The sequence below is a fragment of the Marasmius oreades genome, chromosome 8 (assembly GCF_018924745.1).
Source record: "Marasmius oreades isolate 03SP1 chromosome 8, whole genome shotgun sequence".
Lineage (NCBI taxonomy): Eukaryota > Fungi > Basidiomycota > Agaricomycetes > Agaricales > Marasmiaceae > Marasmius > Marasmius oreades.
In genome coordinates, this window is record NC_057330.1 from 221,707 (window position 1) to 238,571 (window position 16,865).

Below are 16,865 nucleotides of genomic sequence, written 5' to 3' on the forward strand. Positions count from 1 at the left end.
GAGATGGTCTGTGTGTAACGGTTTTACAGGCGTAAGCGTCGGTGAAGAAAAAAGAGAAACTTGAAGAGGGAAGACGAACGAAATCGGCTGTTCCTGATACCAGCCCCAGAGGGGAGAGAAGAGCGAGGATGAACGTCGAGGTTCCGATGAGACGCATTTTGGCGATGGTGATGATGATGATGAGGTTCAGGGAAGAAGTGATTTCCTCTATCTTCCACAAGTTGGAGGGGGGGGGGGGGGGTTATAACTGATCGGGAAGTGAAAAAAGGTACCCATCCATCGGTCTTGACTTTGCCTTGATCAAGAGGAAAAGTTGACGTGATACAGCGGCTCGAAGACGTCGGGTCTTCTGAAATGATGACTGTTTGAAGGGAGAAGACTTGCAAGAAGTCGTCGAAAGTTGTACTCATCAGAGACGCTGGCTGGGGGAAAAAAACGTCGATCCGAACGCCAAAATGAGTTGTTGTTGCTTTGACCGACTCCGCAGAGTCCAGTGCGTCTCCAATCGCCTAGTGTGTGTGTGATCTTTAACAGGGTTAGTCGCATCTACAGGACACCCCATCGGTACCACGATCCATTACTTACTCTGTGTTGAAAGCCCGGTTGCCGAAATAGGCACATTGCATTACGATGACAGATGAACTTCGCGTAGAAGGTGGGTCGAAACTCACAACAAATCTTCCTACCTTCCATTCCGACTGTCCGATTGTGTGAATATATATCCGACTGCGACATGGCGCTGGGACGCTGTCACAGTCCTGAACAACCCAGAAGCTGATGTTCGATTCTGGGCGCAACTTTTGTGCCTTCCTGACACTGTCGAGTTCTCATTCTATAACCGTAATATAGATTATGAGTCATTTCCCCACTTACAAAATACATAGCTGAGTACGTTATGTTCTCGCCGCGCCGGCGTGGACCCTTCGAAAAAAAAGGGATTTGTTTTAACACTTCACAGAGAAATGAGGTGAGGTTCTGTGTCATACAAAAATCAGCGGTGGAATGCGGGAACAAAAACTTGGGAAGGAAGGAACAGAATTTTTACTTACGTCGTAAAGTTGGCGTAACAACTCGACATGCTCGAAACTTGGGGGCTGGAAACCATAATGACAACTCCGTCATCGAGACGTCGATAAGGAAAGGAACACCTACATGGACCTGAAGGAATCTGACCGTAGACCGCAAACCTGTACTGAAAAAGTGGAAACCGTAAATGTTCAAACATGAGAGTGAAGGAACGAGGAAAGTCAACCTTGAAAAACCCCACCAAATCTCCATCAGCATAAAGAGGTAAACCGATCTGACTCTCCCAACCATCCAAAGACACGATCCTTCGCCAGTTGTAGTCTACGACAGGCTCGGTTTCGTGGCCTGGGTACACGTAGCCTTGGAGGAACCTGACGGAGATTGGGGGGGGGGGTGTTGTTGATCAGGCTGATTTCGAGAGATAGGCTGGGTGGGATGGTTTTGAGCGTTAGATGAAAGGGAAAAAATAGGAAAAGGGAAGACGCACGAAATCGGCTGTTCTTGATACGAGTCTGAGGGGAGAGAGGAAAGTGAGGATGAATGTTGAACGTTGAACGTTGAGGTTGCGATGAGGCGCATTGGTAGATTTGGGGAGAATGTTGACGCTTTTCCTTCGCTCTTTCGAAGGTCAAGAGCGCCTCTTTAACCAGTGCGCAAGAGGGGGACAGGTGCATGGTGTCCGCACTTGACTTCGTGAGGTTGACGTGATATGGCGGCTAGAATTTTCGATAATGGCCACAACTGAGTACGAGTGCTGGTCCTACTAGATTATTCCGTGGTTGAAACGTTGACCTTCAAGCTTTCAAGCTTCAAGTCCTGCAGGACACGAGTCTGAATCCAAGGACAAATGAACCGTTTTTCAGCACTTTGTCTTGAAGGCCAGGCATTTCGAACCAGGAACGGTTGTCAGATGTCGATAAAGGTCAAAGCGCTGAGAGTTTATGACTGTATAATGAATACATTATGCTTAGAGCTAACCGCCGGGCTTCGTACCCTTCCACTCTATCCGATTCGCTAACAGCTGATATCCGCCCGCGAAATTCAATCACCGAGCTGAACTCCAAGTTCCTGTCGACTTTTTCGAACTTCCATTTCTACCGCCTTGTCCGGACTACGGATGCAGTCAGGTAGAATAAGATCCCTAGGCAGATTCCAACGCGCGCTGAAGCGCTGAGCTAGATAGCTTGCTTAATTGGGAATATCGAGACTGAGTGCGTTGTGGGAGTTTGTGGACGTCAGTAGCTGACGGCGTCGCCGTTATGTTCGGGAACCGCCTTTCCACGTGATCACCCCCTTCCTCCCCAATCCATGATTCAACGCCCCGTCAAAGCAAAGTCCAGAATAATATAGCAGTAGACCTGGACTCGAATTTGCATTAGGTCTTACAACAATGGTGTCTGCAACCCGAAGGAGACTCGTTGGTCAGCCCTTGTTGTTCGCGGTCTCGCTGTTCGCTAGTTTAGGCGTATTTCTTGTGAGCCTTTTTTTGTTCTTTCCAGACGAGGGTCTTGACTTCTTTATTTTGTTTTTTTTTAGTTCGGATATGACCAAGGGTGATTCTTTCAATCTCAAGTTATCAAATGGAGCCAGACGTTGTACTGAAAAACGGCTGTTTTTCTCTTCTCGCAGCGTGATGTCTGGAATAATAACAGGACCGCATTTCAACAAGTACTTTCATGCGCTTGGACCGATAGAAATTGGAAGTATGGTTGCGGTGTTGGAAGTAGGAGCTTTTGGTAAGCCCTTGGTTCCTCACAGCATATCCGCATGTCCCTCATCTAAATTGGTTTTACAAGCCACGTCGATTGCTGCAGGTCAAATAGGTGACATTATCGGGAGGAAAGGCACGCTGTTCATCGGCGCGTTGGTTTTTACGATTGGAGGTGCCATTCAAACGTTCACTCCTGGATTTGCGGTTATAGTGCTTGGAAGGATTGTTAGTGGATGTGGAGTGGGGTTGTTATCGTTGCGTTGTTCTTTTTCCCTGGACAGTGAAACACGTACTAACATTGCGGATTGTGGTTCATTAGAACAATAGTTCCTATATATCAAAGTGAAATATCTCCTCCTAATCATGTGCGTGCTCGAACCTTTCCTCCGTCGACGAAGATTTGAAATTTTCATTTTCCACCTCTTCTCAGAGAGGCGCATTGGCTTGCGTAGAATTTACGGGAAATGTATTTGGATATGCATTCTCAGTGGTGCGCTCGGGTCTTCCTTTCAAGAATTTGATTGCTCATGTCGGTTTGCCGTCGGATTGACAGTGGACAGATTACTTCTGTTCGTTTATAGACTCGGATCTAGCATGGCGGATACCCCTCCTATTACAATGTATCATTGGAGGAATCCTTGCTCTCGGTTCGTTAGTTCTGCCTGAAAGCCCGAGGTTCGTCGTCATGGTACACTTTACTCGCTAAAAGTTGGACTGGCGTTGACGTGCGTTTTGAACTGAAACCTAGGTGGCTGATAGACACGGATAAGGATGAAGAAGGAATGCGAATTATTGCTGACTTGCGTGGTGGTGATTTGGATGATCCGACAGCGAGAGCGGAGTTTAGAGAGATCAAGGACAAAGTTGTGTCAGAGGTATGTCTGCGTTCCTCCAACATTTTCCACCATCTCTAACGGATCCCTTTTCGTGGCCCTCTGTAGCGAGAATCTGGAGAAGGAAGATCGTACGGAATGATGTGGAGGAAATATAAGCAGAGAGTGTTGTTAGCTATGTCGTCGCAAGCTTTTGCACAACTGGTCTGTTTCACGTTTCCTTTGGGACAGTCAAGATCGCTCACAACCGCTGCGTATGTCATACAGAACGGGATCAATGGTAGGCAAACGCCGTCGTTTTTTGTAATCCGGAGACCTCGTTAACAGTCACTCCTGAATCAGTCATTTCCTACTACGCACGTAAGTCCCTTGCCGCCTTCCGTTGTTGTGATATTCAATTATGTTCATCCTTTTCACAGCCAAGGTTTTCGAAGGTACGCCAAAGGTGCATTTATCCATGCAGCACGCTCCGCTCACTTATCTTACAACGGTTTAGCTGCTGGCTGGAAGGGTCGCCAAGCTATATTAATGACGGGCGTTAATGCTATCATATACGTTCTAAGCACGGTTCCACCGTACGTTCCTTTTCTCTACGGCTGAAACTTTACATCACTGATTGGGACCTCGTATACCAGGTGGTATCTAGTTGATCGATGGGGTCGAAGGCCCATTCTGCTATCTGGTGCAGCAGTGGTAAGTCGTAACCCGCACACCTTCGAAATCTACCGGAAACTGATAACCTGGATACGATGTAGATGTGCCTTTCGCTATGCGCTACTGGGTACTGGATGTACCTCGATACACCCTCCACTCCGAATGCTGTCGTGGTGTGCGTGATTGTGTTTAATGCCGCTTTTGGATACAGGTCTGTTTCTCATCTCCGCTTCTTCCTATCTACTTATGAAAATTTTCTATTTTTTCAGTTGGGGTCCTATTCCGTGGTTATACCCTCCAGAGGTGAACAATATTTCATGCATCGAGTGTTTTGCGATTCAATGACACGCCCCGCTCCCCCTCGTAGATCATGCCTCTGACCGTCCGCGCAAAGGGTGTATCGCTGTCTACGGCGACGAACTGGGCATTCAACACTTTGGTTGGAGAAGTTACGCCGTATCTGCAAGAGGTCATTACGTGGCGATTGTATTTTATGCATGGATTCTTTTGCATGTGTAGTTTTGTGTTGGGTAAGCTACCGATATTTCGCTGTTGCTTTCGTTTTCTGAATCAGCCATGACTTTGCACCGTTTTCAGTTTACTTTCGTGAGTTCATCCGTCCGAGTGTGTTGAAGTGCTAGTGCTAACGGATTTGCCGGTTCAGTGTATCCTGAAACCAAAGGAGTGCCTCTCGAAGAAATGGACGCGGTGTTTGGAGAAGGTACGTTTTGGAAGGGTTTTCCTACTCCCGTCACTGAATCTCGTTTTCTTTTAACTGTTTACAGAAGACAACACCAAATCCCATTTTTCCGCCCTCGGACCTGATTCTTCCTCCGAAAGAACGACCTTCTTACCATCAGGAGGGAATTCAGAGTATCCCCCCACACCCACACCCAAACCAAGATCACGGAACTTCCAAAACTACCCTCCCAACGGTTGGCTTCCGCGGTTTTTACGTAGGAATGGCGGAAGTAGTCGTCGTGAGGGTGGGGGTGGGAAGGACGTCGAGTACCAGCCTCTACATGTGGTAACGGACGATGAGGACGAGACAGAAATGGGTACCCGGACAATGGATATGGATCATTCTCATCGGAGGAAGTCTGCCTCTGACTTTTTAGAAGACGAGGATCCAGAAGACGACGTGGGAGAGTATGAGGTAGTTCCGAGGGAGTCTCTGGCGGTGGGAGCGAGTGGTATACTACGGTAGCGTGGAGAAACAAAGAAGTTCCCGAAAACAAAACAAAAGCAGGAAGGAACCTTGTTTTTCCAGGTAGTGTAAGATTCTATTCTATTGATAACGTACCCTTTCTTCCTCTGTGTTTTTCGAGGGAAAAAACTAATTTATTTTCTCAATTCTATGATATTTTTATTCGGAAGCCCCGTGGTTTCGCTGTCACGCTGTCAGTCTTTTGTGTTTTGCATCATATGGGCGATGCTTGGTCGGTGGGAGAAGGTGTTCTTTTTTTTGAAAAGCCACAGCTCGAAGCCTGGAGGCTGGTTGGGGCCGTACGTTGTTTCAAGATTGTTACATCAACCGCGTTTCGCTGACCTGGAATGGATCTAGTAGATACCTGATCCTCAGGGTGATCGAGAGACGGCGTGTCAAGTGGCAAGGGTCGTTAAATTGCATGAAGAATCTGAAGTACAGGTAACAGAGTACTTGGTTTTAAGTTGTCCAAGCAGGCGTCTTCCAAGAAATTTCCCTCTGTATGGTCCCTATGACAAGGCAGCGGCTGATGGCGTACCTGGCGGAGTAATGGCTTTTTTTCGCACCACTCGGGTTAACTGACACCAGCTGCCAATCGCCATATGCGAATTGTTGTGGGTGAACGGAAGCAGTCTTGTTTTTTTTTGAAATTGTCGAAGAATGTGAGTGGGGTTCCATGCGGGAGTTTTTCAACCAAATCTCAACTTACCAACACAGGAAAATTGGAGAAATTTGGGGAGTACGGAGCGGGATGGTGAGGTATAAGCTGGTAACTTATAGGTGGAGCGTTTGTTCATCAGATCTCTTCACTCGTTCATCAGCGCGCTCTCGACCGTCGTCAAGGAGCTCCCACGTGCTGCCACAAGGGAACAGCCCGAAGCAAGTCCGAATCTTATCAGAATCAATACACAATGATTGCCGAGTTTCCCTTTAACCCCCACATTTCGTGGATCTTTTTCCCCCCTTTCCTCCTCACGACCTTCATCATCCATCCCTCTCCCACAAAGGCTTTTTCACCCAGTCCTCGGTTCCAGTCTGTAATTCGACTGTGTTCCACATACACTCCTTTAAACCCTGACTTTCTCTTAAAAATCTAAACATTAAAGCACCACGTTTGGTGTTCGACACAAAATCTCTTATACCCCGTTTATCCTCGCGTCAACCGCCTGCTGAATCCTCCACGAGCAACCGGAAAAGATTTCCTTAATGCGCGTCAGACGAGGACACGCTGCTATGTCTATGAAGACAGTGAACCGACGCTCAGTTGAAGAACGGGAGCCTGGACTTATCAATCTCCCTGTCAAACTACCTGTTGCACTTCCTTCCATTCCATTATTGGATCCTGTCATTAAACCTGCCGTGACGTGGCTTGTCGATGGTCCCGAGACGGCTACGCCGACAGAGGCGGATCCTCCTCCGACGAGTCCTACAGCGCCTCCGAGTAATCCAGGGAACGGGTCTGGTAACGGCAATGATAACGGCAATGGAAAAGGGGGCGGCGAAGAAGGTGGCTCGGGGACTGGTAACGGTGATGGTGATGGTGGTAAGGGTTCCGGTTCTGGTAATAGCAGTGATTCTGGATCAGGAGCGGGTACTGGGAATGGTTCTGGAAACGACTCTGGAAACGGTACCGGTACTGGAAGTGGTTCAGGGGGAGGAGGGAATACGAATACCGGAAATAATGGAAATACTGGGAACACAGGTAGTAGTCAGAGCGACCGTGGACAAACGGGAGGGTCGAATGCAGGTGGAAGTAAAGGAGGTCAAGGTAGTCAAGGGCAAAACAACACTCCTCAGCGCCCGCCGACTATTCCAGGAAGCAATTCGTCCAGCAAGAGTGTTAGTGGCTCGGATCGGTCGCCTGCCTCGAATCCAGTTTTTGCTGCTGGCGCCCCAGCGTCCCAGACCTCCTCCTCCCAGCCTGACTCCGGTGCTGGTCAGAACCTTTCTTCTATCAGACCGACTCCGACAGCTGCGGTAGCAGGACCTACCTCTCAGGCGGGTGGAAGTATTGGGAGCTCTAGTGTAGGGAACGGTGGAGGAGGAAGTATTGGGAGTTCTGACGGAGGAAGCTCTAACACGACGCAGACTCACGGTACCAATGGAGCCCACAGCGGCAATTCGAACAAACTCGCCTCCGGTGCAATAGCTGGGATCGTGGTAGCCTGCGGTGTCGTACTTCTCCTACTGCTTGTCTTCTTCCGAAGACGTCGTCTCATCGCAATCCGTAACCAACGTCGCGATCGTTGGAATGGAACAGCTGTCGTTAGCTCTGCCTATGATTTCAGCGATGGACATGACAGCTCCGGTCCCGCTTCTGCGCGTAGTAGCTTTGCGACTGCGTACGATATGTCCACCGAACTTGGGCACGCACGACCTGCCACACCTCCTGTACCTGTCCCCCAGATGGCCGAACTTCGAGATGCCCATGTACCAGGGACTTTCAGCCAGAGACTGGTTGGAACCCCGATATCCCCTCGTTCCCCTCCTCCACCCCCGATTTTGGTTAGCGTTGTACAGACTACAGATGCAGATGGAGATTTTGGGTTGGATCATAATACGCCAATGCAAAGTGCTCAATCTCTATCCAGTGATCCCTATAGTCAAGGTCAAGTTATCAAGCTCCCTCCAGATCTGTTGTTATCATTAGAACCTCTGACACCCATGTCCGTTCGACCATTCTCGCCGACGGAATCGTTCTCGTTTCCTAAACCTCCTGACTCGAGTCGTCGAACAAGGGGAACGAGTATTCTTGCGGACGGAGCCCTCTCCCCGAGCGACCCTGGGTCTAACCCGTTCTCTGACCCACTGCCTCCGTCACCTTCGTCTCCTAGCGAATTGGCGGAAACCGAAGTGATTCGTCGGCCGTTTTTACCTACTAGAGATGACGAATTGGCTGTTTCTGCAGGCGATAAAGTAACTATCGTCCAAGTGTTTGATGATGGGTGGGTTGCAGTGCGAAAGGCTGGAGCACATGTGGGAAAGGGGAAAGGGAAGGCTGCGGAGGGTGGACCCGGACTTATTCCTATTGACTGTTTCCGTGGACAAGATCAAGAGTTGCCGGAATTTTTGGCATTGAAGAGGGTCAGTTCGTATGGTGAAAATTAAAGGTCTGTCTGCTTTATCCATCTGGTGAGGAATTCCAAGTGATGTTTACCTCCCGGGCAGATTTATTCATTATCCTCCCCCCTCGTTTCCTGGCGGTTCCCATAATACCGATGAACGGCGATCCAACGACTACAGCCGTGATTTTCCAAAGATCATGCACCTATCTCATTGAACGTTTTTGTTCTCGCGTGTTTCGTGTTTTTCTTTTCGTTATATACTTTCGCTTCTCACTATCGCTTTCGGGTTGTCCACTTTTATCTTCAACTTTTTTGTTGCGTTCATGTCTACCCATGAGCGGGACTTTCTTTCTTTGTTTACATTCGTGTGCCCATTATGGATCTTCCATTCCACCTTTTATCTCGTTATTACGATGCCTCTAAGATTATTAGCCAGAACCCACTAAAATCACCAAGGATTATTATCCTCGGTGGTGTTTCCTTCGCTATGTGGTAGTAACTTGTTGCATACTTAACATAAATATCGTGTATCCCTGATATGTATAATGTTATCTTCTATACTATCTTTCACCGCAAGAGGCGTTGTTAATAGGAACAATAGATTTGAGGGCCATCTGACTTCTGTAGCTTGAGAACTTTCGTAACTGTCTAACGAACAACGAACAACGGTGGCGTTTGTTCCTGTGAATGGTTGCCTTGTCCTTTTATGAACGAGGAGTCCGAGAGAGCGACCAAAAGGGAACAACGGAAATGACTGCTCGCTTGGGCCGCGTAGCTGGTGCGCGTAATATCAGACACCTGCAATTCACGTGGTCTACCCGAAATTTTTTTTGTCCCAACATCCTGGGCGTTGGGCATTCCCCTTAACTCTTTCTTTCTTTCCTTTGTAACACCTCTGAACAGATTACAAACTATAAAAGTAGGCGACTTATCAGGCTCTCTTTCAGGTCCTGCCACTGACTATCATCTTGACAGAATTGGAGACTCTTTCATCTCTAGAATGGACTTACAAACTCTAACGAATCTCTTCTCTACGACTTTTAATCCCGATCCAAACATTCGTCGAGCTGCAGAACTCGAAATTCGCAAGGTTATTATCATCGTTTTTCCAATCGACAGTACTGAATCATCGACTCATCTCATTGCGGATTTCTTGCAGGTTGGAAATGAGGAGGGGATGATCGCGGCCTTGCTGCAAATCATCGGCGCAGATTCCATCGATATGTACGTGTCCTACGCGTTTTGTTCATTTGTTTTGGGTTACCATTTTTCCTTTTTCTAGCGCCACTCGCCAAGCCTGTTCAGTCTGGGTGAAAAATCGCGTCGGATCGCATTACTCCCTCGAAGCTCCTACAGGTCGTGCCGACCGTTTACCTCTGGCTCAGTCGGACAAGAACGCGATCAGATCGAATATCCTATCTCTCATTGCTGCATCGCCCTCTCGCAGTATCAGTTTACAGCTCGCCAGCGCTTTGAAAAACGTCGCCTCTACCGATTTCCCCGATAAGTGGCCAGGATTGCTGGACGACATCAAGGTGTTGCTAGGAAGCTCAGAGATAAGAGAAGTGCATGCAGGATGTGTAGCTGCTTTAGAAACTGTGAAAGCATTCAGGTGCGAGACATCCAAATTCACGAGTCTTTATACGTTTTCTAAGTTGGCGTCTATCACTTCTATTAAACCAGATTCCGTCAGAAGAGCGATTTGATGACCAGAATTGTGGCACAACTTTTCCCGACCCTTGCGTCTATAGCACAGCAGATGCTTCAAACCCCACCATCCCAGGCGCAGGAGATTCCAACCATGCTTCACTTAATACTCAAGACGTATAAAACCAGTATTGTCATCAACCTTAGCACCCATCAGCAAAGTGCTGAGAGCTTGGTACCTTGGGGACAGCTCTTGTTTGCTGTCGTTAACCTCGGTATCCCCAAGGAAGCCGTTCCAGAAGATGAAGACGAACGCGAACGATGTGAGTGGTGGAAAGCTAAGAAATGGGCGTTTGCTACTTTGGGTCGTCTGTTCCATCGGTATGTTCGACTTATACCTCACATTGATTTGTCGTCGTTGACGTTATCTCATTCGAAGGTTCGGCAACCCCTCCCAGCTACCTAGCACCATGCAAAAAGAATATAGTCATTTCGCAGAGCATTTTGTCACCATGTTCGCCCCAGAGATCCTAAACATCTACCTGCGGCAGGTCGAACTGTACGTTTCTGGTCAAGCGTGGCTGTCAAAGAAATGTCAATATCATATCTTCTCCTTCTTCACCGAATGGTATGTACCTACCTTCCAGTCAGCTTCTTTCTCAAGATTAACACATTCGTCATAGTGTGAAGCCTAAATCTACCTGGACCCTGCTCAAACCTCACTTCGAGACCCTCGTCTCCTCGTTCGCTTTCCCGCACTTGTGCTTTACCCCGTCGAAGCAAGCGCTATGGCAGAACGACCCTGTTGACTATGTGCGCGTTGCGGTAGGCAAGTTATTTTAACACTTTCTCATTCTATTACGTTAAAAACTTCCTTTTTTACTTCGAACAACAGACGAGTACGAGAGCTACGCCACCCCCGTTTCGGCCGCGACAAGCTTCCTATTCGCGTTGGCTGGTAACAGGACAAAGACCGCCTTCATGCCTATTCTAGCAATAATCAACACGATCCTCAGATCCAACTCTGCTCCGCCACAGAGGTTTGGTGCCTTGAATATGACTGCCGCGCTTGGCCCTTGGATTATGAAGCACCCCGATGTCAAGAATAACATGGAGCAGTTCGTTGAGCAGTTCGTTACTCCGGAGTTCACTAGCAACGAACCGTATCTGAGAGCTATCGTGCGTTTATTTTTGCTTCTCGTATCGAAGTGCCAACGATGACTGAAACCACCTTACGATCAGGCATGTGAAGTTCTCGGAACCGTAGTGAAATCTGGCATTAAATGGTCTAATGAAGAGGTGATCCTTCCCTCCCGCGATAATAGAGTGACGGGGTGAATTTATTTCTCGTTTTTAGAGCTTGAACAAGAACTTCAGAGCTGTTGCTGCATGCCTTGACGACCACGAGCTCCCTGTCAGAGTTCAAGCGGTCTTGGCCTTGACAGAGTTAATTGTCGCAAATGAGTCTGGTAAGCTTTGTCTATTGTATCACGTAAGTTCGCCGGTCACTGACGACGAGTTCTTTCAGTTCAAGCTCAGGTTTCCCCTCAAGTTGGAAAAGTCGTGCAAGGTGACTTGGTGTTACCTTATTCTGGTGTGAATTCGTTTGAACTCGCTTTGTAGATCTCCTGAAGCTCTCCGATGAGACCGATCTCGACATTCTCAATCATAGTATGGAAGTCATGGTTGATCAATTCACCGCCGAACTTCTCCCCGTAGCAGCTCAGCTTACTCAAAGTTTGGTAAGTGGCTTTCTTACGCGGTCTGACCTCTCAATGATGATCTTTTCTGTTCGTAGTGCGATTCGTACTTGCGTCTTGCAAAAGAAAGCATGGCTCAAGAGGAAGCTGAGGTTGCCAACTCGGGTGGAGATTTCGAAGCGTTGATGGCGGAAGGTGACGATGATAAGACTTATGCCGCGATGGGAGTGGCCAAGACGATCTGGACGGTGAGTTTTGGTGGTGTCGGAAGTAACCTTTTAACGTTTACTGAGTCATCATTCGCCTGTCTTTTAGATCGTCTCTACCGTTGAGAATGCACCGGAAATCTTGACACAGATTCAAGAGATTATCATCCCCATCGTCGTCTTTACACTGGAGAACAAGCTGCTTGGTAAGCATCTTCAGTCAAGGACGAAATTTTTGCGCCGTTTCACAACTCCCGCATGGCATAGATCTCTTCGACAATATGTACGATCTCATTGATAGCCTAACGTTCAAGCTCCGCACGATTTCACCCAACATGTGGCCTGTCTTTGAGGTTACTTATAAATTGTTCAAGTCGGATGCGGTTGACTTCTTGGAAGGTGAGCTGATGCGACTGCTTTTCCACGAGGAGTGGCTGTTTCTGATTCCCGTCAAAAATATTAACCCGCAGAGATGCTCGCCCCGTTGGACAATTTTGTTTCTTATGGCAGCGAGGTTATCAAAACCCGTGCAGATTACAAGCAGATGTTGGTTGATATCTACTCGACCTCGCTTTCCAACAAGCAGTTGGGTGAAAACGATGGCGTCAACGGGTGCAAGCTGGCCGAATCGGTCCTCCTGAACTTACGTGGCCATATTGATGATGTATGAGTTTCCACATCTCCTTCAGCCGATAACCTCACGTTTTGACGGCTCCTCTCAAGGCTCTACAAACCTTTATCGTCACTGCGTTGGACTACCTCGAAATTGCAGAGACCGCAAGCCTCAAGCTGGCACTCCTCAACGTCTTGGTCAACAGCGTCCTCTACAACCCAACCGCAGCACTTCATATTATGGAAAGCTCCAAGCCGGGATCCGCCCGAGCCTTCTTTGACAAGTGGTTCGCTGCCATCAATAAAAACGATAATTTACTTCCGAGAGTGCACGATAAAAAGCTGAGCATCCTCGCGTTGTCAAGTTTACTCGACCTAGACCATACTTCGATACCCGAATCGTTGAGAGAAGGATGGCCTGGAATCGTCGGGGGGATTCTCAAACTGTTCAAGGATCTGCCGAAAGCTGTTGCGGGTACGTGTTGTCTCTCCTTCGATCTTCGATTCTTCCGATATTAAAAACCTCTTCTTTTCCAGAGAGAAAGGCGCTTGAAGAGTCACTTCAGGATGATTCTGATGACGATGATATCGAAGAAGAGAAGCTGCTTAACCTCCACGGTGATGATGGTGAGTAACAGTTTTCTCTTCCGTTAAGGTTTTCATCGCGCTTTTTTTGCGTTGAACTTCATGCTGATCCCTTTTTCCCTTTCCCCGTAGAGGACGTTTGGGATGAAGATTCTGCCTACTTAGAGATGCTCGCGAAGGAGGTAGGTCACGGTCCGCCCATGTCAAACATGCTTTTTTTTTACTTCTTGCTGTTTGGGGGATGGTTCTGATTGTTTCTTCTCTTCTTTCTTCTCGCAGGGTGCCCGCCTTCGCGAGCGTTCGGAGAAACTCGAGGATGGAGAAGACGTAGACAGTGACGATGAAGACGAAGCTGTAGCTGAGGAGTTGGGGTATATCAGTCCACTTGATAACGTCAACCTCTATTCCTCGTTCAAGCAAGCTTTGACCAGTAAGTTCTCCTTCCCTTTCCTGCTGTTCTGTTGTATGCTCACGGGTACCCCGGATAAGGCTTCCAAATCCGCAATGGCGCAGGATATCAGGCTGCTACGACATCTTTGGATGTGGAACAGCAAACATTGCTTATGGAGGTCATGAGGTTAGCTGATGCTCCGGCGGAGGCCTCTCGTTCTTGAGAAGCCGGTGGAACGAGACAGAGCGCCGAGGGGGGAGGGGAGCTTATGATCAACTATCATCTATCTATAGTGAGGTGACGAACGTTCTTTTCTGTTATGCTTTCGAGAACGATCCCCGTTTGTTTTTACGGCTCGAGAGTTTGTTAGGATACCACTGTTACCTTTTTTCCATACCTAAATGGTATGGGCACGACAAGAACCAATCTATTTTTTTCAACCCGTTTCTCACCTGATGTTCCTATCTTTTGGGTTTCTGTTTGCACTTTCTATGATTTCGAGTAAGAAGGCTCTCCTTCGTTAGAAATAGAATGGCCGCCGTGCTGGTGATAATGTATGATGGTTTTGCATCCGTTCCGGTTTCAGCTTTTGCCCACTACACTGTTTGAGGTTTGGATCGTGATTAATGGACCGTGTACTTGATTTTGAGGCTTCTCATGTCCTGTCCACAAGTGCCTCATGGCGCAGACTTCTTTGTTGGTTTTGGTTTCCTCACGCCTGCCAAGCTGCTGGATCCGTGATTAAATCCTATCTTCAGGGTCAGGATCGTAACTGGGGATGTAATCAGTTTACATACGCCCGCAGCATTTTTCGTTACCTTGACGAGTTAGTAATTTATTGCTTCCCCCTCGCGACGTCTGTCAGTAGGCATGTACTAGAACACCGGTCACTCGGTGTATTGAGAACTTCAAAAGGAAAAGATCCGAGGGAGGGTTCCACGCACGAGGCCCATCCAGAAGTTGTACCCTTTCATGCAAATGCCACTTATGATAACCCAGAATGGGTCCGGAGAACGAATACCCGGAAGAAGATACTGTAAAAGACGGGTCGAATCGGGAAACCCTCGAGGGCTTCAGAAAATTCCATATCCAACCCACCGGAAGAAGACGTTTGCCAAACAGACTATTGTACTTCGAGATTCGAGAAGACAGGAAAAAAAGCACCGACAAGTACCAAAGTGGCTCTACTACTACTACCGGGCCCTCCCGCCTACCACAATACGCCCGCTACTTCTCGTTTTCGAAACTTTGCTCCCAACCGAGGTATTACTTCCGTCAACGGTTGTCGAAGTTCGAGAGTCCCGTCCTTCCTTTGACGCGGACGCTGCTGACGTGCCGATAGTCGATTCCTCATCGAGCATCCCGTCTAATATCTCTGTAGTAGGTTTTGCATTTCTCCAGTCGCGAAACCTCTCCCATGACGCATTACTGCCTTTTTCCAAATATTCAGCCCGAGTGACGACCGCCTTACTTATGAAATCCGACGATGAGGAAACGTTAAGAGCAGACTTGTACGCTTCTGTTATTGGACTGTAGAGAAGGGGGCGGAAACACGGGTCACAATCAAATGGACGCTTTGGCTGATGGGGTCAAAGAAACGTACTCATCGCACTCATAAATGCAGACGTTATACCCTGCAGGAACAAAGGGCTGAACCTCGGACAACCTGCAAAAAGAGACATCAAGCAGGTTCGGGGGCCTTGGATTGCTCCCCCCCCGTTCACACGCGGGAGGTGTTGAGCATAAACAATAACTCACAAACGCTGTCGGAAGCCGATAAATTTCGAGTTTCCCCCAATTAACCCGATATTCGCCCAAAACAAGCCGCGTAAATCTTCTGGTAGAAGCGAGATAGAAACAGCTATTGCCTCCGCTAAGCCACATTGATCTAGAGCTATATACGTAATGAGTAGAACAAGAGAAATGCGTAGATGGGGAACACAAACCAATGTCATCTGGACGGAAAATGAGTTCAGGGACAGAAAACCGTTCGTTATTCATCACAAGGACCTGATCTGATTCGGGGACGATGTCCTCTGGTTTTCGAATGCGACCTTGTTTGCGGACCGATAAGTCGGGAAGAACATATTGCTGTACTATAGAATTATTTTTGGGGTCCAGCCTGAGAAAGAGGCGAGTTGTCAATCATACAACATGTTTTCTGCTGTTTCTTTGCGGGGATTCGGATCTCACCTAGTCATTTCAAGGTCATTTTTAAAGTTCTGAGAGACGTAACAACAAGTTTCTTTGACATCGTTCATGATGTACGTCTCGTCCATCATATTCCATTGTCGGAATGAGACTAATTCTTTGAGATGATTGGTCAATAACTTCCCGCCAACATCTAGCCTGGGTATAATCAAACCGTTCAGTTGATTTCATTGGCGCGATAAGAAGGACGGAAAACCTTTTGACAGCATTCCAGACGATTTTGCCCTTTAAAATGGGAATGACATGTGTGAAACTGAAGCCGGTGTCCACTACTGTCATACATTCGGGTTGAGGTAAACCTGCAACTGAGAACAATTGTCCGTAAGGTATCAAAGACGCGGCTTGAGTCGTACGGAATCAGTCCGAGTCCTAAATGCATCCCCAAATCATTGCACTTACGGGTACATCTGTAATATGAGGAGAACTCGTACTCTTCAAATATGAATTGATCATATACCTCCTGGATATTAGGAAGATTGAAATAGGGCTCCGTCAATATCAAAGATGATTGAGTCGTGTTGATCTAAGAAGGAAAAAGCGGGAGAACTTGATTGCCAAGCCTCTTAACATCGTCGGAAACACGTACGCCCAAAACTTGGTCGGAGAATACACCGTCCCATATCGCTTTCTGGGCATCCCAGTCGACAATATATCCCTAGGTCATTGATTAAGCATTCTCCACTCGCCCCGCATCATTGTAATCATTTAAAGTAGGCTGACCTTCTCCAGAGGTAAACGATAATGCAAAGAGGAATAGTCTCTACATCTTTCTAGCTCGTGGCCGAAGTAGGTCATCTTGTCCCCCTTTGAACGGACGATGGCATTCGGAATCAGGCTACGAGAGTCCCCAGGTTAGAATAACCCTCAGAATAACCTATCGCTTACTGTGGAGAAGGTTTGATTTCCTGGCTTGTAACAAGGCCGGTCTTAATTGTATGTCCGCCATTGTCAAGCACGACGATGCTACTGAAATTCATCCGATGATGATGTTGGGAAAAAAGGAAGCGTGTGAACAAT

The 16,865-nt window shown here is 47.7% G+C and overlaps 4 protein-coding genes across 4 annotated transcripts; 3 read left to right on the top strand and 1 right to left on the bottom strand.

The window, feature by feature from the left end:
- Positions 1-2,307: 2,307 nt before the first annotated feature.
- E1B28_011973 (uncharacterized protein) lies at positions 2,308-5,606 on the top strand. Its single transcript, XM_043157033.1, has 20 exons — positions 2,308-2,500; positions 2,563-2,579; positions 2,656-2,762; positions 2,823-2,991; positions 3,057-3,102; positions 3,168-3,227; positions 3,291-3,412; positions 3,486-3,612; positions 3,679-3,774; positions 3,838-3,850; positions 3,913-3,930; positions 3,990-4,004; positions 4,067-4,145; positions 4,206-4,263; positions 4,326-4,435; positions 4,494-4,527; positions 4,592-4,754; positions 4,822-4,830; positions 4,889-4,945; positions 5,010-5,606. The coding sequence occupies exons 1-20, from the start codon at positions 2,417-2,419 to the stop codon at positions 5,429-5,431; spliced, it is 1,806 nt and encodes a 601-aa protein (XP_043004398.1). The 5' UTR covers positions 2,308-2,416; the 3' UTR covers positions 5,432-5,606.
- Positions 5,607-6,348: 742 nt separating this feature from the next.
- Positions 6,349-9,072, top strand: E1B28_011974 (uncharacterized protein). Its single transcript, XM_043157034.1, has 2 exons — positions 6,349-8,541; positions 8,600-9,072. Exon 1 carries the CDS (start codon positions 6,638-6,640, stop codon positions 8,537-8,539), a length of 1,902 nt encoding a protein of 633 aa, XP_043004399.1. The 5' UTR covers positions 6,349-6,637; the 3' UTR covers positions 8,540-8,541; positions 8,600-9,072.
- Positions 9,073-9,322: 250 nt separating this feature from the next.
- E1B28_011975 (uncharacterized protein) lies at positions 9,323-14,217 on the top strand. Its single transcript, XM_043157035.1, has 21 exons — positions 9,323-9,415; positions 9,472-9,586; positions 9,656-9,720; positions 9,779-10,108; positions 10,180-10,524; positions 10,583-10,771; positions 10,827-10,972; positions 11,039-11,322; positions 11,386-11,442; positions 11,501-11,612; positions 11,672-11,713; positions 11,767-11,885; positions 11,942-12,091; positions 12,159-12,255; positions 12,317-12,448; positions 12,520-12,713; positions 12,773-13,136; positions 13,199-13,288; positions 13,379-13,428; positions 13,526-13,676; positions 13,736-14,217. The coding sequence occupies exons 2-21, from the start codon at positions 9,497-9,499 to the stop codon at positions 13,858-13,860; spliced, it is 3,132 nt and encodes a 1,043-aa protein (XP_043004400.1). The 5' UTR covers positions 9,323-9,415; positions 9,472-9,496; the 3' UTR covers positions 13,861-14,217.
- A 580-nt stretch (positions 14,218-14,797) lies between these two features.
- Positions 14,798-16,860, bottom strand: E1B28_011976 (uncharacterized protein). The gene is made up of 10 exons (XM_043157036.1): positions 16,734-16,860; positions 16,569-16,683; positions 16,435-16,503; positions 16,248-16,371; positions 16,045-16,189; positions 15,831-15,986; positions 15,584-15,759; positions 15,396-15,531; positions 15,241-15,303; positions 14,798-15,167 (listed from the first exon to the last, which is right to left on the bottom strand). Exons 1-10 carry the CDS (start codon positions 16,823-16,825, stop codon positions 14,831-14,833), a joined length of 1,413 nt encoding a protein of 470 aa, XP_043004401.1. The 5' UTR covers positions 16,826-16,860; the 3' UTR covers positions 14,798-14,830.
- Positions 16,861-16,865: the final 5 nt, after the last annotated feature.